Below are 23,852 nucleotides of genomic sequence, written 5' to 3' on the forward strand. Positions count from 1 at the left end.
AAACAAACCCATCTCATTCTCTTGTCCAGTTGTATTTTCCTGTATGCCAAAGAGCTCAGTACCGGTTTCGCCTGCCTGGAATCTCATTGCACGACAACAGCCTGCATCACACTTACCAATTGGGTCGAGGGCATCCTATCCTCCGAGATGTGTCTTTACAAATTAGCAGGCAGTTGCAGGGACATCTGACATACTTTTTCCCAGCTGGTGGGTTTTTGATTGGCTATGAGAAGGAAATATAATATAGGAAGAGTGAGAATTTTAGTTCTGAAAAGACTAATCTTTAAATAATTACCAACATTCTTTCACAACACACTTTACCTGAGAACATGAGCACTTTTGCCCATAGAATATTTGACGACTTCTGAAACGTGTACAAGCATTTCCCAACATCGGCACCACGTAATAATTCCGTCATTACAGGAAATATCCAGAATGACTCCTACCCCTTTTCCACCGAGGCAGTTTGAGGACTGGTGCCGAATCTCGAACCAGTTCTTTGTGATTTGACGGCCAAAGAACTGGCTCTTGGCTATGAAAACAGGTTTGAGAGTGGCACTAACACTTTGCTGCTCTAGAATCTAGAACAGGTTACATCAGGGGCTGGGGGCGGGATTATCGTGACCAACAAAAATTGCGCTCAGATGCCAATGTAGACTCTCAAAGTCCACAAAGGCGGACATAGTCCGCCATCATTTTTGTTGTGCTTGATGCTAGCGTTGCTGGGAAAGTGAAGATGTAATTATGTGGCTCTGTGGTGGCTCTCTTGCCCCTTTTCCACCAAAGCAGTTCCAGGGCTGGTTCGGGGCCAGTGCTTAGTTTGGAACCGGCTTTTCTGTTTCCACTGACAAAGAACTGGCTCTGGGGCCAGAAAAACCGGTTCCAGGCTAGCACCAACTCTCTGCTGGGCCAGAGGAAAGAACCGCTTACGTCAGCGGGGGGGCGGAGTTGTTAAGACCAATAACAATAAGACCGCGAAAGATCGCCATTTTTAAGCGACGAGAAGCAGCAGCTGTACAAACGTGAAGTCATCCATTATTGTTGTTGTTGCTGCTGCTTCTTCCGCGTTGTTTTTGCTTCGATATTCACACCAAGGTTTATGCAAACGTAGCGACGTAACTGACGTATACAGCGACGTAATGACGTATACAGTGACGTAATGACATGGCTTCCCTTAGCACCGCGAGATATGGAAAAGCAAACTGGTTCTCAGCTGGCTCGCAAGTTGAACGAGTTGTGAACCAGCACCGGCTCTGAACCAGCCCTGGAACTGATTTGGTGGAAAAGGGGTATCTGTCCCCTAGAAAAGCAAACCGGTTCTTGCAAGGTTCGCAAATTGAACCAAATCCGAACTAGCACTGGCACCTAGTTCATATCCTGGAAGTAACCTCATTAAGTCAGAGCTCTGGTGGCTTATCCACCATATAAATCCCTAGGATTTGAATCTAGACAGAACTACTATACTGTTACCAAAAAAAAAAATCCTAAATAAGGTCAGTTTGACAGACCGAGCTTTAACAGTAAAACAGACCTAATGTATAAGATTAAATCAGGAAAGAATAAAAAGGCCAGAAGGGATGAGTGAACATAATGCATCATACAGCTTTACAGAAATACAGATATAGTTTCAGATCTCTAATGAGCAAGCCAGACATGACGGTGGCAAGGAAACACTCCGAGATATCATGAGGAAGAAACCTTGAGAGGAATCTCAAGGTGACACTAGATGTGTCATTATGATTATTAATAATAATTACTCTTCCACAACAGTATACTATAACTACAAACAGCAATATAAGATGTTATGATCATATTGTGAAGATGAGGAGTCCTAATCTTTAGGATTAAAACAGCAGTTCTTGAGTACAAATCTACACTATCCAGGTGCGATTATCCACTGAAGCAAGGGCAAGACTTCGTGTGATGGCCACACCTACAGCCACATGAAAAGTCAGTAACCCCTATGCATTAACACATTTTAGTTTCTCAGAGCCTAATACTTTCACACCCACAGATAAATCAAGACACATTAGTCCTTAATTTCATACAACATATCCATGATTTATTTAGTTTGAGACACGCAAGTTCTATCTGGGTCAGTCCATATGAAAATCACTGGAGGCCTCCCGACTGACCATCTACGATTTGTTTCATACTTTCACAAACTAATGTTATTATTCCCAGTAAACACCATACCAAATTTCAGCCTTATATATTTTATTAGTTGTTGAGATATTGGGGCTTTAAAAATGGGCCGCGACACTGATTTCAGTGTTTCCCACAGACCAGGTGGCAATTTGTGGTGCTCCACTGTGCCAATGAAGGAATCGTGCGCGGTGGTGTCGTGGCGGTCGGTGGAGTCGGTCATTGGGGTGTATGCAAAGTGTTTACAGCGGGCGGTGTTCAAACACAGTATTTTTCTTCAGAGTCACCTGCTGGGACTATTTTAAAGCTACAAGAAGCATTTGAGATTATTCAGTTCAATCTAAATTCTTTTAAGTTCTCTAGACAGCTAAAACAATTTTTACCAGAACCCTGCCTGGTTTCATTCCTCGACCCAACTTTACATTACAGGGCAGGCCATTAGTTTGCTGGGCTTGATGTTGGTGGAAAACCTGTCTTTTAAATTTATGAAAATTACTCACCAAAATTGAAGTTAAAGTTTAGTTTTTACTTGAGATGCACCGATTGCAATTTTTGGGGCCGATTCCGATTTCCCATGGAGTGTGACCTGCCGATACCGATTTTGGCCGATTCCGATTTCATTTTTTCAAACCACTTCACAGCACACACAAAGACTATTTTCTTTTTATCTTTTCTTTAATAGAACGTTCTGCCAGATTTTCAGTAATAAATTTAACACCTCAAAGGTTGAAAACAAACAAAAAGACCTTGTTCTCTGTAAAATCTTTCTTCATGTTTGGTATTAACATATTAATTCCTGAAATAGGAAATTCACACAAACATTTTTTTCTTTTCCCATCCAATATCTGGCACAAAAATAACTTCCCCCTCATATATTATTTGCCTACTGCTATGGAACACACTTTCATAAGCCTATTTAGATCTGAAAACTTATGCCTTATGGAACAACCCATTTCTTCATTCAGTATCAAAATACAAAAATAATTTCCAGTCATACTTATACCATAGCCATTCTATCATCTTTATCAAATGTGCATTTGTAGAGTAATTTCCAATGGAATCAAGTGCAACCAAGGTAGTAAAACAAAAAGGCATTTTTTTTCTCTCTCTTTGTACAAATCTAACTAGATGTTTGGTAATAGGCTAACGTATTAATTCCTGTAATGGGAAATTCACACAACCACAAATGTTTTCTTCTTTTCACATCCAATATCTGGCACAAAAAAAAAAAAAAAAAAATTCACTATATGTGGATATCCAAATATAGTGAATTTTGTTGTTGTTAAAGGCACACGCGCCGGAGCTTGTTAGGCGTGTAGGACTGACACTGTTCTGCGCAAGCGCAACACAATCGCACTAGAAAGCATGTTCAAGCTGCCAGTGTAGCTGCAGTCTTTTTAGTTGCGAATTACGAGTATTTCCACTTTCATCTCTATGTGATACACAAGTTTTGATCGGCAGAAAATCGGCATATTTCAATTTTGACCGGCCGGTCGCCGGTCATGGCCGATCACGTGAAAATCAGCCGATTCCGACCGGCAGCCGGTCAATCGGTGCATCTCTGGTTTTTACCTTAGTTTTTTGACGGCAATCTTTCAATCATTCTTTAGTTGACATTCAAGGAATAAATTGCAAAAAACAAGCTGGAGGTTTTTATTTTAAATACTGAACTCAACACTTACCTCAACCAATACTAAAATGAAATAAATAGTATAATGTAACAACAAAATAATAATAAAATATCATAATTAGATGTAAGAAACCACTTAAGGTAACACCAAGGCAACTAACAATAATGAAAAAGCATTACCCTAATTGGTGCAAAGCCTGCATGCCCTATCAGAACATTTAATTCTGCGTGGCTTCCTGAAAAAAAAAAAAAACCCTCCAGTGCCCTATCGTAAGGGAAGTGATTGCTTAAATGGGATAATGCAATAAGGCCGGTTCCTCGCGTCAAGCTGCTACTGTATGCATCAAAATTGGTTTATAGCCTGACTCAGGGATGTCCGTTTCCTGTAAGCCAAGAAGGCTATGATAAAGCTCATCACGAGCACGACGTAGGCTACCTTTTAAAATAAGGGGTCGGAGGTGAATCGGGAAGGCTGTGTTATTTTTAATTAGCCTAACAGGCCTACTTGCAGTCCGGGTATATGCGCAACGGCAGGCCTGTGTACATGCCTCTCCGTCTCTCTCTCTCTCTCTCTCTCTCTGTGTGCACGCGCGCGTGAACGAGAAGAGCGAGCACTATGAATGAACAGAACGATACGCAACGGATTTTTTTTTCAAAATCGCGAGTCTGATTGTGTGGCGCTAGGAATCCATTGTGTGGCGCTGCGCCACACAATGGTCTATGTATGGGAAACCCTGGATTTTACTGTAAAAACAAGTGGTACAGAAAAAGATGCTAAGTTCAGTAAGTCATTACTTTTGAACTATTCGTGCTAGATGCATGAAATTTTCGCGAGTTGTTCTTAGGTACTAGATGTCTTTAAATACTAAAAAAGATGATCCATAATTGCATATTTGTCAGTTTATAGCTTGCTGAAATCTGTAAATAATAATTATTTTGTTTGTTTGTGCTTTGGAGCAGTTTTGGTCCTCTGTATTTCCACATTGAAGCACATCAGATCTTTCATGTCAGTTATGTCATCCCCTTGATTTGTCACTGGTCTGATCAGCCAGTATATGCCGCTTTTGTTTTGTCTTTGTGAGGTCAGTTCATTTTTGTTACGCCAGATGGTTTGCTAAGTTACTTTAAAGCATATACGCAGAACCATGGCCTTACTTTTCGTTTATAAATGCTTTGAGACCTCAAGAATGGCACAGGAATAGTTTTAAGCATTAACAATAAATCTAATATAGTAAGTAAGTAAGTACATTTTATTTATAAAGCACATTTAAAAACAGTGCAAACTGACCAAAGTGCTGTACAGTGTCTGAAAATAAAATAAAAGCAAGTAAAAGCAATAAAAGAAAAGAATAATAAAAAAAAACTTTACTTTTCTTTAAAATAAAGAAAATAAAAGCAATAAAAGCATATTAGTAGCATATAGTAAGAAAACATTTTAGCAGCATTCCAATAGACAAAGACAACTGGGCGCAGTGTACAGTGGCAAAACACTGACAGCACTGACCAACACATAGTAAAAGAAGATGAAGCATAAAATAATTAAGATACATAAAAAGTGTGGCGGCACGGTGGTGTAGTGGTTAGCGCTGTCGCCTCACAGCGAGAAGGTCCTGGGTTCGAGCCCCGTGGCCGGCGAGGGCCTTTCTGTGTGGAGTTTGCATGTTCTCCCCGTGTCCGCGTGGGTTTCCTCCGGGTGCTCCGGTTTCCCCCACAGTCCAAAGACATGCAGGTTAGGTTAACTGGTGACTCTAAATTGACCGTAGGTGTGAATGTGAGTGTGAATGGTTGTCTGTGTCTATGTGTCAGCCCTGTGATGACCTGGCGACTTGTCCAGGGTGTACCCCGCCTTTCGCCCGTAGTCAGCTGGGATAGGCTCCAGCTTGCCTGCGACCCTGTAGAAGGATAAAGTGGCTAGAGATAATGAGATGAGACATAAGTGTTAAAAAGCAATTTAGATACATAAGTGTTAAAGGGTAGTGACTTAAGGGAGAGAAGAAAGCTAAGCACTAAGAAGCAAAGGCTAAGGTGTAAAAGTGTGTTTTCAGTCTAGATTTAAAAGTAGTGATAGTGGGAGCGAGCCTGATGTCTGGAGGCAAACCATTCCAAAGACGTGGGGCTGCCACTGCAAAGGCTCGGTCACCTTTATGTATGAGACGGGACCGGGGAACATGGAGGAGGCCTTGGTTAGTGGATCTGAGAGACCTGGGTGCAGAGTGGTGTCGCAGCATGCCTGAAATGTAGGAAGGGGCCTGACCATGTAAAAACTTAAAAACTAAAAGTAGTATTTTGAATTGAATTCTAAAACATATGGGGAGCCAGTGCAAAGAGGAGAGGACAGGAGTGATGTGATCATGCTTCCTAGTACCAGTTAAAAGTCTAGCAGCAGCATTCTGCACCAGCTGTAAGCGTGCTATCTGGGACTGGGGGAGGCCAAAATATAGGGCGTTACAGTAGTCGAGGCGAGATGTTACAAAGGCATGTATAATCGTTTCTAAATCCTGGAATGATGGAGAGGGCTTAAGGCGGGTAATGACGGAGTTGGTGGTAGCTGTTTTTAATGACTGAGTTTATCTGTCTCTTAAAACAAAGTTCGGAGTCGAAGATGACCCCAAGGCTTTTGGCGTATGGTTTCACAAAAGGTGAGAGGGTAGATAAACTAGAAGTCACAAAGGGGATTGATTTGGGGGGACCAAAAATGATAACCTCAGTCTTAGAATCGTTGAGTTGGAGAAAGTTCTTGGTCAACCAACACTTAATGGCATCCAGGCAGTCCAACAAACACTGGGTGGAATCCTTTGATGTTAATGGTATGTATAACTGAGTGTCATCTGCATAAAAATGAAATGAAACATTGTGTTGGCGAATTATGTCACCTAGGGGGAGCATGTATAAACAGAAGATCACCGGGCCCAAAATGGAACCTTGTGGGACACCATATGAGACCAAGGCTGAGGGAGAGGAAGAGTGATCGATAGAGACTGAGAAAGTTCTGTGTAGTAGATATGATTTAAACCAGAGTAGTGCTGTGCCACTGATGCCCACCCGCCCCTCGAGGCGGTTAAGGAGGATGTTGTGGTCCACTGTGTCGAAGGCCGCGCTGAGATCCAACAGAACCAGGACTGCAATATAGTAATTTTTACGATTAAAGTGATTTATATAGGTAGCGGTCTGAGCGAATGACCTTGACGTCCATAACGTCATAGCAGGAAGTCAATCGGTCTCATCGCCATTTCCACTACACTAAAACACAGCTGACTGCAACTCCGATCCTCCATTTTGAGCTAATTTATCGCCATGCCACGGAGATGTGTTGCTAGCGGTGCAGCAACATGACAGAAGGTGGATTTACGTTGCATTCATGGCCCAAGAATGTTCAAACTGCAAAGATTTGGACGCGTTTTGCAAGAAGTTCACGGGCACATTGGGCGCCTATGAAGTGGTCTCTCCTCTGCACATTTTACTTAAGACTCGTACGAGACCTCTGATCTGTTGAGCGTTGGCTATAAGCCCGTACTGAAAGAGGGTGCAGTACCAATAATTAAAGGAAAAGAAAACTACAAGTATTTTATTTATTTATTTATTTAAAAAAAAGGAAAGCAAGTTCAGTTGCACCAGTTCTCCTGAAGTATGAGCCGAGGGTTGTTGGTAAAACCTGGGATGGAATGGGACATGACATATTGCTTGGGCAGTGACCTCCCCGCGGTTGTTGCTAAAACCGGTGACGTCCCGTCCCGGGTTTTAGTAATTGCCTGAGTTGAGCAGTAATGGCGGAGTACTCCGTATGGAGAAAATGGAGAATGAGTGGAGCAGCCGTCTGATTTGTCCGATGGATATTGCTGCCATCTTGCCCTTATGTGGAAGAAGTGAATGAACGACTGAAAGTCAGATTGCTTCAAAACAAAATCGGCCACAAGATCGGCCTTCAAGAAGTGAGAACACAGACGGGTAAGCTCCAACTCTCATTTGGATACAAAACAACTCGTTTACCTGCATTTAGATTAATGCATGTAATGTGTATTGTGTGTTTAAGTTAGCGGTATGAGATTATTTAATTTGCTTCAGAATGTGATTGTCTCAGTTCATCTGATTATTTAATGAGCCTTTTATGTTTTATCAGTGAAAATGCATGCATGTACATGTATGTTGCATAAGTTATAACACCCATCCTGTTGTAATGAGAGTCAACCCACAATCAATGAAGTTAAATCAGTCTTAGTTGAGCAAGTCGGTAACGCTATTTCTTACTTTCACCATAAATGTTTATTTATATGACTTTGGTCTATAGCTGTCAAAGGCCTCGGCCTTAAAACCGGTTACCGCTGTGACGTCACGCACTCAGGGCTGGCTGGCTCAGCTTGAACGCCAACTTTGCAGTCGATTTTAACTTTCAAAAATATCTCATCTCATCTCATTATCTCTAGCCGCTTTATCCTTCTACAGGGTCGCAGGCAAGCTGGAGCCTATCCCAGCTGACTACGGGCGAAAGGCGGGGTACACCCTGGACAAGTCGCCAGCTCATCACAGGGCTGACACATAGACACAGACAACCATTCACACTCACATTCACACCTACGGTCAATTTAGAGTCACCAGTTAACCTAACCTGCATGTCTTTGGACTGTGGGGGAAACCGGAGCACCCGGAGGAAACCCACGCGGACACGGGGAGAACATGCAAACTCCGCACAGAAAGGCCCTCGCCGGCCCCGGGGCTCGAACCCAGGACCTTCTTGCTGTGAGGCGACAGCGCTAACCACTACACCACCGTGCCGCCCACTTTCAAAAATATATATTTTTAATTCCCATTTATGCAGCATACAAGAGTCAAGGATGGCGATACTATCCGCTCAGAAATGTATTTAAAAATAAAGGTTCTGCGTATCTGCTTTAAGTTACTTCATTATCATAGCCTGAGCTCAGTTCTGTTTCTTTGACCTCTTTTAGGAGCCCAGAACGTTATTGCTAGTTTGTGTAAGTTGATTTTTCTTATTGGAGAAATAAAACCTTTATTTATTTATTTTTTAAATCCACCTCAGACTCCTCCTGCCTTTTAAGCTGTCAATCAATCATACTTGGGTATAAAGCACTACAATACACAAGGCAACAAACAAATAAATGTCAGCAACCATTTCTGGTTTACATCTTTGGTGTCTTAACTAATTCAATACCATTTCCAAAGCATTTTGATTTTAACTTTTCTCCTCAGTCATGGGCTGTTATCGCTTTTCTCTGCCACACCACACAAGCAGCACAATGATGAACCACACATGGTCACATACTGTATGCCAACTTCTGAATCATGTGAAATACGCTATTGCAGCTTTCTCATCATGACTAAGCAGATTAGATGCTCCATTGCTTCGTTACAAGTGAAAGACGCGTTTGTTGCCGAAAGACGATGCAAGTTATTGCTAAACAAATTTTCAGATTGTGTAATTATATGATGCACTTACAGCAAAATCCACAATGGGTATGTTTGGCGAAGAACATAACGCTGTGAGATTCCCTACTACACACTGTTTTTGGTTTAATCAAAATAATAGTCCTACAAAAGTGAATGTAATAATAATAATGGACCAAAATCCATCTAGGTGAACTCCTGTGCTGAGAACAGTTTGCAGGAATTGCACTCTAATCCACATGCAGTTAGAGGAAATGAAGAAACATGTTTGAGTCTCAAAGCACAGAGAACATGGTTTGAGATCGAGACAAGCAAATACTGCAAAATTTATTCCATTCTTTTCTCTTCCTGTCAAAGACTGACTTGTGTGAAGACATCACTTAGGGCTGTGCAGAGGGGGGAGAGAGAGAGAGAGAGAGAGAGAGAGAGCAGAAGTGGTGTTGTACATGACTAAGCATTAGCTGTAGCAAGTAAGAGGCTTTCTTACCGTGGCCTCATTGCAGACCGTGCACTTCACAACGTGCTGATGGAGTTTCCCATCCAGGTTTATGAGAGACTGACACACTCGGCAGTTAATGACCGGCACTCCTCCTGTATCAGGACTGGCAATGGCTGTGTATGGGGGAGGAAGCTCAGCTAACAGAGGACACACACACAGATATATATTAGATTATATTTCATGCATATTACCGGTTAAAAATTTGTTAATCAAACTACTAAGAGTATTACTGATGTAGCTTTGCATATTCTTGGCATCTTCACAACCAGCTTCATGAACCAATTTCACCCAAGAGGCCGTATTTAAAAGGTCCCAAATAGGCTAAAACTCAATGAAATATATAGAGGCTATTACATGGTGGCATGAAGATATGAAGTTTATGTATATTTCTCAACACGAGAAGATAAATTTCATATCTCCGTGCTACCATGTAATGTTCTTTATATTACATGGACACGTCCACAAAAAAAAAAAAAAAAAAAAATTGCTAGTTAAAATCAGAAGAATTTTAATTTTGAGCCGGTTCACCATTTTGACAACACACGTCTAGTCAGTGGGAAAACATAATCGGAGTGAAATATCAGGAATTATTATACATACAGGACACCTTTTCCATGGAATAAAAACGTTTTTTTTTTCGCAGTCTGGTTTCCATCAAATCCTGCACTCTGATTGGCTGGCGAGTGGGTCCGTATCCTACGATACGAACCCCAGTTATGGACTCCGGATAAGGACCTCCGGCGACTCGCTCGTTCACAACAACAAATATCGTAGCAATTTTTGTCAACATTTATTTTTGCATTTCTCAGGAGAACAGCATTAATTTTACAGCATGGATAGCGATAACAGTCTTCACAGCGAAGGCGAGTTTTACTACCCTGAGGAAGACAAAATAAAATAAAAACATTTCAGGAGAAAGCTAAAAACCTCTAACTGTTGCTAACGCCGAGCAAAAACATGGCTGAATCCTGAATGACTCAATTTGTATAAATAGGGGACTACATAGGCAGCAAAATGTAGCTTTTTTCCTGCCATGGAAGTGCACTTGTATACCGAGGAGGAAGCCATTTGCATTACAGCCGTGAATGAGGATTCAAAATGGCGGCTCAGTTTTCCCTTTCAGGCGCTCTCATTTTCCGTTAGAATTTGGTAAAGAAAAAAAAATATTTACCAGCTTAAGGTCGGTCTGTATGGTGAAATACCGTGACCTCGGCCTTGAATACTGACCTCGGCCCAGAGGGCCTCGCTCAGTACTTTCAAGACCTCAGGTCACGGTATTTCACCATATGGACCTCCCAGCTGGTAAACAACATACATGTATTCTATTCCCTTCTAATGGGTTTATTGATGGCATGCAATATTGTTATCATATCGCTTATCCTCCATGTATTATGCCACTGTCCCCAATGGAGAATGAGCGTGCAGTATTGTTACAACATTGCACATTGTCAAGACAACATGACATCACATCAGAGCTCATGTGAAGATCCAAATGACAAAACTTTTCTGCTGCACATGCGCACAATCATTTCTTTGTCCCCCAGGAAAGAGAGAAGACGAGGCTAATCCAGTGCTACTGCTAGGATTAGCCATGCTATAATTAAGCACTAAATAAATAAACTAAAAACTGAAACCGAAGATGTGCTGAACACCCGAAAGGCTACCAAAACTTCATTATATATTCTTACAAGAGAAAAACATACCAATGGACATCGAAAAACTGGAAAAGAGACAGGTCGGAGATGTAAAACTTCCATGCTAGTGAGTGACCGACAGTTTATAAACAAACATGGCCGTGAGGTTTGCTTTGTTAAAAGCGGAAGATTTTGAGAGAACTTTGGTGGCCAGGTCGCTCCGTTGTGTGTAGCTATCGATGTTGATTTTAAAAGTAACGATGGAAATTACACAGGGAAAATAATATTCAGCTTGACTGCGCTAGCACTGGGCTTCGCTAGCATTACACCTGCTGGAAGGTAACAGGACTGTCGCGCTAACAGCACAGAGTTGCAGGTAAGCTCATGTTGGCCTTCATTAGCGCTACTGCTATGCTGACTGGAAGGTGACTGCATTGCCATGCTAACAGCACCAAGTTGTGGGTAAACTAGCATTGGCTTTTGAGAATGCCGATATGAAGTGTATAATAATAAAAATAATAATAATAATAAATGGCTTTTTTTTCATGGTCTATTCCATTCAGCTAGCATGATATTGAACTTGTCTTTGACTCGTTCAGTATCATGCTAGCTGAATGGAATCTATCTGATAGACCACGCAACGCCAGCCAATATTATTTAATCATTTCACTCAGATCTGTGACGTATTTCATATGAAAAATGTGAGTTTTTCAACACAAGATGATAAACTTCATATCTTCAAGCCAGCATGTGTGATTTTCCTTTTATTATATAGACACAAACAAAAAAGTACCCAAATTTATCAAAAACAATTCACTGATTTCCTCATAAGTGACAGATACAGATTTATGTCACGGTTTTGGTTCTCCATGTCCCGGATGTAGTCTGTATGAAAAATACGAGTGGCGTATTTCCCAGTAAAACACTCGTCCCCAGATAATGTACTTGTTTAAAATTACTTAGAAAAAATATACTTTTTGATTCAGAAATAAATGTATACATGGCGTTAACTTCTCATTGACTTTAGTCACAGAAACAATTTCAACCAGTATGTCTTTAACAAAACGTCTTTCAGACAACGAAATGCATCTACAATCGACTGTGCCCAAACTGTTCACTGGTACCATGATAGCCTTCTTCAAGCTGAGCTGACTGACGACCTGAACCTGATAATATCTATGTTTTCTCAACATGTAAGGAACCTGCTCACCAACGACGCATCAAATAAATGTTCTTGTTATATTTAATGTTGGGGAACATCCACAAAACAAAGGCTGCTGAGGATGTCTCTTTCTTTCTCCTTGCAAGTTAATGAGACAAATAATTGCAGGTTGTCATGATAGTGAGAAACTGCAAAGCTCTCAACACTTTCCTGTGTCTGAAAACGTCACGTTACAACTTTTCATATTAATGCTAATAAACGTCTCATAGAAAACTTCGGCCACGGTATTTCACGATACGGACCGACCTTAAGCTGGTGAATGATATATTTATTTTTTTCTTTACCAAATTATAACAGAAAATGAGAGCACCCGAAAGGGAAACCATATTTAGAACAAACCTGCTACAAGCTTGTTTTCGGCTTTCTCCTGAAACGTTTTCTTTTATTTCGTCTTCCTCAGGGTAGTAAAAACTCGCTTTCGCTGTGAACACTGTTGTTATCGCTAGCCATGCTGTAAAATTAATGCTATTATATTGAGAAATGCGTAATGTTGACAAAAAATTGCCACGTTTGTTGTTGTGAACGATCGAGTCGCCAAAGGTCCGTAACCGGGGTCCAGATCGTAGGATTCCGGACCGCTCGCGAGCCAATCAGAGCGCACAATTTGATGGAAACCGGACCATGAAAAAAAAAAAATGATTTATTCAACTCTACTGCCCATGCCATCATGATTAAACATACCCTCTCTCATTCTGTAATTAACAACCCGTGATAACAGAGTGGAAGAAACACATTTGATAAGATTAGCGAATATCGATTTATGTACGTAGAGCCGTCTCAACACAAAGGAGCAACATGGCTAAACAGTCAGGATCACAATTTTTTCTTCTTTTTTTCAATAACGAGTGCATTGTGTGAGGTTTTACTGTACTGAACAGTGAAACACTGGATTATGAAAATGACCCAAATCCTGTGGTACAAGCTTGGCTTTGATAATTACTACATATTGTGCCAAGGGGTAGAGGAGATTCTAGACCAAGTCGTCTAGACCAGGGATCATTATAATATCAGTAATTCCATAAACTGGGGTTAGGTCAGTGTGTAAATGATAGAATATAGAAAGCTTAAAACAAATGCCTTTAAAGTGAGTGGGCTAGGCATTGCGTGTTACACACACTCACCAGCCACTTTAATAGGAACTTGTTCTGAGATGCTTTTCTGTTCACCACGGTTGTAGAGAGTTACTATATTCTTCCTGGCAGCTCACACCAATCTGGCCATTTTCCTCTGACCTCTCTTATCAACAAGGCGTTTGTTTCCACCCACAGAACTGTCGCTCACTCGATGTTTTTTGCACTGTTCTGTGTAAACTCTAGAGACTGTTGTGTGTGAAAACCCCAGGAGATCAGCAGGTTCTGAAATAGTCAAACCAGTCCATCTGGCTCAAACCAACACCCATACCACAGTGAAAGAAAGTCACACTTTGAGATCACAATGTTTTCCCATTCTGATGTTTGAAGTGAACATTAACTGAAGCTCTTGATTTGTATCTGCAGGATTTGATGCATTGTGCTGCTGTCAAGGGATCGGCTGATTAGAGAACTGCATCAAGCAGCAGGTGGATGGGTGTTCCTAATAAAGTGGCCGGAGTGTATATTTTATATATATATAAAGCATGATTTTAAAAAAAAAGTAAATCGGCCTGCAATGAGGATTGGTTTGAAGATTAAATTTCTGCATACTCTGAGCCGTATACTTGTTGGCTAGGCTTTCACTCTAAAAATCTAAACAGATTAAGAAAATGTCATGATTTTGATAGTCTTTCATGTCAACTCCAGATTCAGCAGTCGAGTCAGGCCTGCATGAGCCTCGTGCTCTGCTGTTCATTCAGCCAAAAAAAAAAAAAAACGAAGTGCGTACACAACGTCCAATTTCACCAAAATGCCAGTCTGGTGTTTGCAAGTTTGTTTCTCTGGTTTTGCACTGGAGGTATGAGAATAATGTAGCTAAAATAACGCTGGGCACACTCTTCCCTGCCAAGCTGTATATGGTTTATGATACTACAGGACACACAGTTTTCTATTAAAAAAAATATATATGTTCAGTTCAACCAATCGAACACTTTTTTTTCCTCTCCCCAGCATCTATAAAAAACTAGTTTGTTTTCAGCATTATTGTGAGGAATTGTTGCAGCGCTGGAACAGGAAGATGTTGTGAAACGACCATGTTCACAAGTCATGTGAATTAATCAGGCAGGATGTGGAGCTTGCAAAAATAGTAAGTTCACACACACCGTGCACGGTCATATCATGATTATTAAATTGCCATTAATCCATTTATGACATTATGTTAAAAATATTACTATTTTAAAAGCAATATTTTCACTTGGACATCTACAGTGCATGCGACAGCTCAGCTACAACCGAGGCTTTTAAAAAAGGTTAAAGTGCATATCACGGGTAAATTCAGGAGCAAGATCAATGTAATTCTCCTATTTTATATTAAACTTTGGTCAAATATCTGTAACATTCTGCAGTCTCTGCAATTTTTTTTTACCTTGCGCAATACCAGAAAAATTCAGTTGAAATCAAGCCATTTGAGGCGAATTGGTCCGCCTCTGAAAAAACTTGGCATTTGGATTTCCCGGCAAACATTGATTTTTGTGATGTCGCGTGCGGGACGCCTCCCTCTGAATCCTAAGTCAGCGCTGGTTTGTTTATGAGAAAACGACCTGGTGGTTTTCTGCAAATTTCTTCAACGTTATCGCGTAATTATTAAAATGGTTAACAGATTTATCGTAGGAGGGTGTAGCAACACCAATCTTGATGGGATTAGTACTCATCGTTTCCCAAAAGACCGGACAATGAGAGAGAAATGGGAGCGCTTGGTCTACACAGGCTGTGCACTGAAACCGTGCAAAGCTCGCGCAGCCTGCTGGCGCTTCCGCAGGTAACGTCACGAATCTGGCTCCAGACTCCCTTGGGATTTTTCCAGACGCGTTTTATTTTATTGTTTTCTGCTGTAGACAGATGGCCTTGTGCAAAATTATCCTTCTGGATGAGTGTGTAAAGGGACATACTTTCATATAAAAAAAAAAAATTAAATTGGTCCAGAATATGCACTTTAAGCATTTTAGTGAATATACAACTGAGTAAAACTTAGGAATTGTGATGATATTCTGATCTACAAGGGTGTGTACAGGTATTATACTACCTTACAAACTATATGAGGTCAAAGCGGAGAACTACTGCAGCATGCAAGTTAGTATCGGGACTGTGCAGGTGACGCACTAGCGTGTTCGTTTCTCCAGGCTGAAATGCTGAGCTGACATTCAGTAAAGCTCTTCTTGTGTACTTAATATTTCTGCTCATTATTTAAATAATATTGGCTGGCTTTGTTTCACGGTATATCAGATATATTCCATTCAGCTAGCATGATATTGAACGAGTCAAAGACGAGTAGCTGAATGGAATACATACATCTGATATACCATGAAAAAAAAGTCAGCCAATATCATCATTATACATACACATTCCTTTCAGGTGTTCAACACGTCTTTCTCTTTCAAAATTCTCTCAAAATCTTCCGCATTTAACGAAGCAAACCTGGCGGCCATGTTTGTTTACAAATTGTCCCAGTCGCTCACTCGCTAGCGTGGAAATTTTACATCTCCGACGTGTGACATCATGTCTTGATAACCATGCAAGATGGTAAACCATATTCAATGCTCATTCTCCACTGGGTAGAGTGATGTAATACACGTAGGATAAGCGATATGCTAACAATATTGCATGCTCATCTCATCTCATTATCTCTAGCCGCTTTATCCTGTCCGACAGGGTCGCAGGCAAGCTGGAGCCTATCCCAGCTGACTACGGGCGAAAGGCGAGGTACACCCTGGACAAGTCGTCAGGTCTTCACAGGGCTGACACATATGGCCCTTTTCCACTACCCTTTTTCAGCTCGCTTCAGCTCACTTCAGCCCGACACGGCTCGCGTTTCGACTACCAAAAAACAGCACGACTCAGCTCGCTTCAGCCCTGCTCAGCACCCAAAACTCGCACGGTTTTGGAGTGGGGCTGAAGCGAGCCAAACCGAGCTGAGTGAGGCTGGGGGCGTGAGCAGACACTCCCCTGTGCACTGATTGGTGAGGAGGAGTGTCCTCACATGCCCACACACGCCCCGCGAGCACGCTGGGATCTGTAAACACCGTAAACCCGGAAGAAGAAGAATTACGAAAATTTCTGAAGCCTTATGCGCCTCGCCTCATCTATACGCTCTTGCCAGTATCTGTTGGCGTTGTCGGTGACAACAAGCCACAGAACCAAGACCAGCAACACTAACGACTCCATGTCCTCGATGTTTATTGTTTACTATTCGGGTTGTGAGACTACCGCTTAAAAGCTCACTGATGTCACTGTTTGCGCTGCTTAACGACATCACGTGACGTCCACCCACTTTCGCTAACTCCACCCAATGTGTCCACCCACTTCCAGCCAGCACGGTTCAGCGCGGTTGTAGTCGAAATGCAACTCCAACAGCCCCACTCAGCTCGACTCAGCCCAACTCAGCACGGCACGGCCCGACTCAGCCGCGTTTGTAGTGGAAAAGCGGCAATAGACACAAACAACCATTCACACTCACATTCACACCTACGGTCAATTTAGAGTCACCAGTTAACCTAACCTGCATGTCTTTGGACTGTGGGGGAAACCGGAGCACCCGGAGGAAACCCACGCGGACACGGGGAGAACATGCAAACTCCACACAGAAAGGCCCTTGTTGGCCACTGGGCTCGAACCCAGAACCTTCTTGCTGTGAGGCGACAGCGCTAACCACTACACCACCGTGCCGCCTATATTGCATGCTATCAAACCAAATGAATGAAATCCGCGAGAAGGAAATAGAACACGTTTTTAGTCCATCAAAAAAGTGTCCTGTATGTATAATAATTCTCAATATTGCATATGTTCAATATGAACAAGTGTACCACCATGAGGAAAGCTTAAATGCACAAAACAGTACTTGATTATGCCACATTAAGTATACGTTTCCTTTCTTTTAGCAGTTCATCAAATATCAACAACATGATCATGATTTTCATTATATATTCAGGGTTCTCCACGAGGGGTTTTAGAGGTGCGGGCCGCCCCCCTTTCTGTGATTCCCGCCCGTTTAATTTCTGCTGCCCCTTTACAAAAAGACGTCCCTTTGTTTTCTTTGTGACAGATAGCCTTTCTCTGTTGGAGTACCGACAACGCCCGAGTGCGAAACTCATTTACCAGCAATTAGTTTAGTCAGTCTGACGATTATAGTCTAAGAAAAGCGTTTCACACTTCGGCGTTTTTAACACATTTTTCTTGTGCCGGGAGATAACACGCCTTTATAATAACGTGTGAATCGACACCAAGTTCGAGATAACGGATTGTTATTGTCGGCAGAGAAATAAAGGATAAAAACAAAAAGTTCAAAGTTGGTGCGGCAAGCGTGATATTGCCTATAAAACTGTTAGGATATAACCTGGATGTCAGTGTTACTGTAGCCCTTGAAGTGCGTACACTCTGTCGAAACGTCTCTCGAGCGATTCGGTTTTACACGTAAGCGTTCCACTGTCGACATCGAAAACATCGATCCAAATTGATTTTGTATCGGTCCAATTGATTCCTCTATTCTAAATGATTACTATTTGAGAGTAGTTTATGCAAATTTTATGCAAATGTAAATTTATGCAAATTTGTTTCAAGGTCATCCAATTGACCCTCACCCCCCTATATTTTCAATCCGTGGAGAACCCTGTATATTTATCCATCCATCATCTGTAATCGCTTATCCTGTGTAGAGTCGTGGCCAAACTGGAGCCTATCCCGGCTAACTATGGACGAGAGGCGAGGTACACCCTGGACAAGTCGCCAGATCATCACAGGTCATTATATTTATGTTATCTGAATTTAACTAGGAAAAAAAGGGCATACATCTGCACTTGTCTAGTCGGATTCATTACCTCCACCAACTTTGTTGGAAGACGTTATGTTTTCACCTCTTTGTCTGTCTGTTCACAACACAATTCAAAAAGTAGTGAATGGATTTTGATGAAATTTTGAGGAAAGGTGGGCCATGGGCCAAGGAACAATTGATTAGATTTTGATACAAATCTGGATATGTATGTGGATCCAGGCTTTTCCTGTCTATTCCCAACATAACTCAAAAGGGAGTGAACAGATTTGGACGAAATTTGGTGTACAGCTTTAGCATTACCCAAGGTTCAAGTGATTTGATTTGGATGTTGATATGTGGCTTGGCGGAGGTATCCGCTCTACCAAGTGCCCTTTTGGTTTGTCTATAGTTCTACAGGATTCAATCGATAGACATGTACCATTTCAATCAATAATGCAACTCTGGCCTCTGTTGCAGTAAAGATTAATGACATTAATTAAATCCATTGGGGCATACGAAAAAGTGATTATTTAAAGCTTAACCTCTAAACAGATTTAATAATGTAACACCAGACTGTAGATCCCACCTGCTTCATTAATGGTGTCTCTAACCTTCTAGGCTTACCTCTAATTATAAACCTTGTAAATGAGAGAGCGAGAGAGAGGGGAAGAAAAAAAAAAACCCACATGCTTATTTACAAGATCGATTTACACCATCAGACTCACAAGAAACTTCGTGGACTATAACATATATCTTTCTTACTTACTAAATCCAACACTGTTCTACACATCCAACAAAGCAGCAGTTATCATGAAGAAGAAGAAGAAACCTTTATTTGTCACATGCACACTTCAAGCACAGTGAAATTCATCCTCTGCATTTAACCCATCTGAAGCAGTGAACACATGCGTGCACACACCCAGAGCAGTGGGCAGCCACACACAGCGCCCGGGGAGCAGTCAGGGGTTCGGTACTTTGCTCAAGGGCCACCCCACATCAACCTAACTGCATGTCTTTGGATTGTGGGGGAAACCGGAGCACCCGAAGGAAACCCATGCAGACATGGGGAGAACATTCAAACTCCACACAGAAAGGCCCTCGCCGGCCGCTGGGTTCGAACCCGGAACCTTCTTGCTGTGTGGCGACCGTGCTAACCACTACACCACCATGCCACATGAAGTGGACTGATTAATCATTAGTGCAGATGAATTTTCTACCCAGTAGTACTTGTGCGCTTAAAACTTAAATGATGCTTCATTGTGTAAATTAAACAAGACCAATTCTCCCTTACTTCGATGCACCATCTCAATTATCAACTAAACCAGTGAAGTGTGAAGATCACTGATGTGGGAGCATCTGCCCCCATTATTAGTTTAACAATGCACTATTAGAAACCTGTCTATTCCCTTGACCTTAAAATTGTATTTATGCTGGAAATGTTCACACCTGGCTCTGACTAACTTTACACATACAAACACGTGTGTCTCAGGCCCTGTTTACATTATTTCGAATCAGCGGATCATCAGATTAACGTTTTTAAAACGATTCGCGTGCACACAGCAACGCCAATACACGGATACGTTAATCACATGACTAATTAGACGGCACGTCACATGATCCCAGTGCATATCGGGCATGCGCAAGTCACTCACCACTTGCAAGTGAAGGATGGCAAGCGAACACCTTCTCCAGCAGATAAACACACCTGGCTGTGATGTTCATATTCTCACTGAGTTTAAGCGCCTGAAGGAGGTTGAAATGTGTAAATAAACCTCAGTGCGGCTCAGCGCTTCCTCCTGCGCTCCAAATCACTCCGCCCTGAACAGCGAGTGCCCTCTGGAGGGTGCGCACTCCGGCCCTGCGCAGCTCACAGAGCGCGCGAGTGAAGCACACGAGCAGTGATTCGGGACTGAGCCGCTGTGTGTGAGATCCCAACGCCAGCGAATCAGGAAGGTGGATGTCACAGTGACGTTGTCCAATGACGACGTCAGCTAGAGCTCAGCACAGCGTATCCGCGTATTCTCAATGTTTACACAGCACCGGACCAGACACGAACTGGATTGAATACGTGGGCTCTGGCGGATTCCCGTTTCCCGGCGTTTCAATGTGAACGGACAGTGCATCCGCGAAGAAAACGAGACAGATACGGTCTAATGTAAACTTGGCCTCAGTGGATGACAAAACACACGCACACATTGTCAATGAAAGAACTACTTGATATGAAACAAGACAGGGGTTCACATAAAAATAATCAAAAACAGTGTGGTGTGATGTTACTGTTACCACCCCAAAGTGGATTATTTTCCACTGACGGCACATATCGAGGTGTTTTATTCCTCATTTTGATTACAATTATTTTTGTCTCATACTTCTTATCCATTTATAGTTACATTTAAAGTTAGATCCTGTTATCTTTCTCTGTTGAAGTTAATAAGACAGATTGTTAAGTGAATGTAACACCCCTAAACCAGACATTTTCCTTGTAAAAAGCAACAATTATGTTGATTGACCATGCGTTTTCGAACCACAGCTGATCCAAAAGGCCATAAATTAATGGAAAATCAAAAATCAGCCGATTTTTTTTTTTTACGGAATCTGCCGAGACTTGAACCAGAAGATCCTGAAGGGGTGTGTGAGGTCACATGTGGAACAATCCAGGTATCAGTTTTGCTCATGTGCGCAGCAGTGGTTAGACCAGTCTCGATATGGAGAGAATTCTGATAGTGACTGGGATTCTTATATGTCGAATGAAAGGGCAGATGATTATCAAGGATATTCCAGAGTAGATGGTTCTCTTTTCAAGCACCCAAAATGAGAAACAGATGCCAGTTCACTCAGTTCACGACAGTCCCGCTCACCGCCGATAGCGCACCACCAGCCAGAGAGAATTGGAAACACAGATTGGCTTGTGGATTTTTATTCTAAGCTGGCCACTGCAAAATATAGGGAAAATATTTACATGTACCTCGATAAATGCGGAAATATAATCTTTATTCACTTATTCGGTGTCATTACTGAAAGAAAATATGAAGTGGACGATAATAGGGGAAATCGACGAACTGTCCAAATGTCAGATCAAATGTCATTTATTAAATAAATGGGTTTCTTTTTGCTCCAGTAATTCCCATGTGGTCACTCTGGTGGTGATGAACGCCTGATGAATCGGATTTATTATTAGTAGGTGACACGAAATCTGCCTGCTTCGTTTGCACAAACCTCACCCACTGTCGCTTTAGATTAGGGTCATTTCTCGGAAATTTGTGAACTGAAATGTCCTGTTGTAAATGGATTTGAACATCCAAACAACTCGGCGCTTTCACGTCGTTATTTTTATAAGATCCCAACAACAATATGCAATTTCAGCGAGTAAACAAGCACAGAGTCAGATGAACCGAAATGACCCAGATAACCGTTTTTTCACACATGACGTCATGTGAGATTAGCCCTGGGGCAAGGCTGTCTTTTTCCGGGATCCAGAAGCCATGATTTATTGATAGTTTTGTGTTTGATAATAAAATAAATAATTAATATTAGTTCCCCCCAGCTTTATTAATTCATTCTGGTCGTTACTAATGATATATATTCATTTTAAAGCATTACATTCACGGTAAACGTCCTTTATACTGAAGACTCCCATGTCAGAAAATTTGAAGTTCCAGCTATGTCTCTGACCGTTACCAGGGTCTCCCATACATAGACCATTGTGTGGCGCAGCGCCACACAATGGATTCCTATCACCACACAATCAGACTCGCGATTTTGAAAAAAAAAAAAAAAAAATTCTGTTGCGTATCGTTCTGTTCATTCATAGTGCTCTTTCTTCTCGTTCACGCGTGCGCGCACACAGAGATGGAGAGACGTGTACACAGGCCTGCCGTTGCGCATATACCTGGACTGCAAGTAGGCCTATTAGGCTAATTAAAAATAACGCAGCCTTCCCGATTGGCCTTCCAACCCCTTATTTTAAAAGGTAGCCGACGTCGTGCTCGTGATGAGCTTTATCATAGCCTTCTTGGCTTACAGGAAACGGACATCCCCGAGTCAGGCTATAAACCAATTTTGATGCATACAGTAGCAGCTTGACGCGAGGAACCGGCCCTATTGCATTATCCCGTTTATCCCGCTTCAGCATTCATGCAAGTTATTAATAATGGCTTGACATTCACAATAAACAAGGATTTCCCACTAGCCTAAATAAAATGTTGTTATACTCGCGGGGATGCCTAGTTGATGCTATCTGAAGCATAAAATCTGAATATTTTAAGAAACATCTTTATTAACTTTATTGGCGAAGTAGATAAACCATCACTGCATCACTGATACGCATACACACTGGCAGCTGATTTGCCCACTCCTCCTCTCCACGCATACTGCTCGAGGGCTATCAAGAGGAAAACCCAACGCTGCGTGATATTTAGCACAGAGAATACGGTCAACGATATCTGGAGTCTACCAAAGGTTAGTATGATGTACTGTGCTCAAACACACCTGCCCAGTATGTAATTCAGAAAAGGTAGCCTTATGCTAGCTTTATGAACTGCTAGCCTTATAATGTTATCAATATTGAACATCCAGCCTATAACGTTGGAAATGCAGCAAACAGTGTGATAAAGATAAAATGCGATAGTTGAGGTAGGTTACTGTACAGTCCCCCCAGGATTTCGCGGGCCTTTTTTTGTGATTGTTGCGGGCTAAAATGTCTGATGTTGCGGGGAGGTTTCCAAAAAATTGCAATGAAAGTTGGTGGTTTTTAGGTTTTTGTTGCGATTACATTGCGGGAGGAAGTGAAAGTTGCGAGAAATTGTTGCGATTTTCTCTTTTTGTGATTAAAATTGAGTGATATGTTAAATATTAAGTTATTACTGAAAAACTATTGATTAAAAGAACAAAGACACTGAGAAATGGTCCTATAAACATCTTTACCAATATAAAAGATTACCAGGACTACAAAAATGCAGAAAAATAGGCTTTACTTATCCAAATGCATCTGTTGGTTCAAAAGTTAAAGTGCAGAGAACCTCACAGCACAACATGAAGTTACCTTAAAATATAATATAAATGCCTCAGCTTTCATGCAAGAAAAAAAAAAACTATTAAATACTAGTACTGTGTGCAGGCAGTCTCTCCTGAAGACTAAATTAAACTAATAAAATAAATGGCTCAGGCTTCATAGAAGAAAAAAAAATTGGAACAGAATCTCACAGTATGATGCTGAAGCTGCCTAAACAATGGAAAATAAAATACCATTTTGGCAAAAACGTTGGCATCCATTAATTTCTTGTATTAAGTAAAAAAAATAATAATATAAAGTGCACACAGTCCTTCACTGTAAACATAACACACTTTCAGTAGCAGAATTTAAGCCTACATAAACACTGACTCGCACATGCAGTGTTGCCAGATACTGCTGACGTTTTCCAGTCCAAAATATGTTCAAAACCCGCCAAA

At 41.5% G+C, this 23,852-nt stretch overlaps 1 protein-coding gene across 1 annotated transcript in view; it reads right to left on the reverse strand.

Annotated features, from left to right (window-relative positions):
- Positions 1-23,852, reverse strand: part of pip4p2 (phosphatidylinositol-4,5-bisphosphate 4-phosphatase 2) — a 51,425-nt gene that overhangs the window by 13,503 nt on the left and 14,070 nt on the right. Inside the window, exons 2-3 of the mRNA XM_060904721.1 lie at positions 9,663-9,811; positions 117-223 (exon numbers count right to left, since the gene is read on the reverse strand). Of these exons, the coding sequence (XP_060760704.1) occupies positions 117-223; positions 9,663-9,811 (256 nt within the window). The remainder of the gene's footprint in view (positions 1-116; positions 224-9,662; positions 9,812-23,852) is intronic.

The sequence above is a fragment of the Neoarius graeffei genome, chromosome 22 (assembly GCF_027579695.1).
Source record: "Neoarius graeffei isolate fNeoGra1 chromosome 22, fNeoGra1.pri, whole genome shotgun sequence".
NCBI lineage: Eukaryota > Metazoa > Chordata > Actinopteri > Siluriformes > Ariidae > Neoarius > Neoarius graeffei.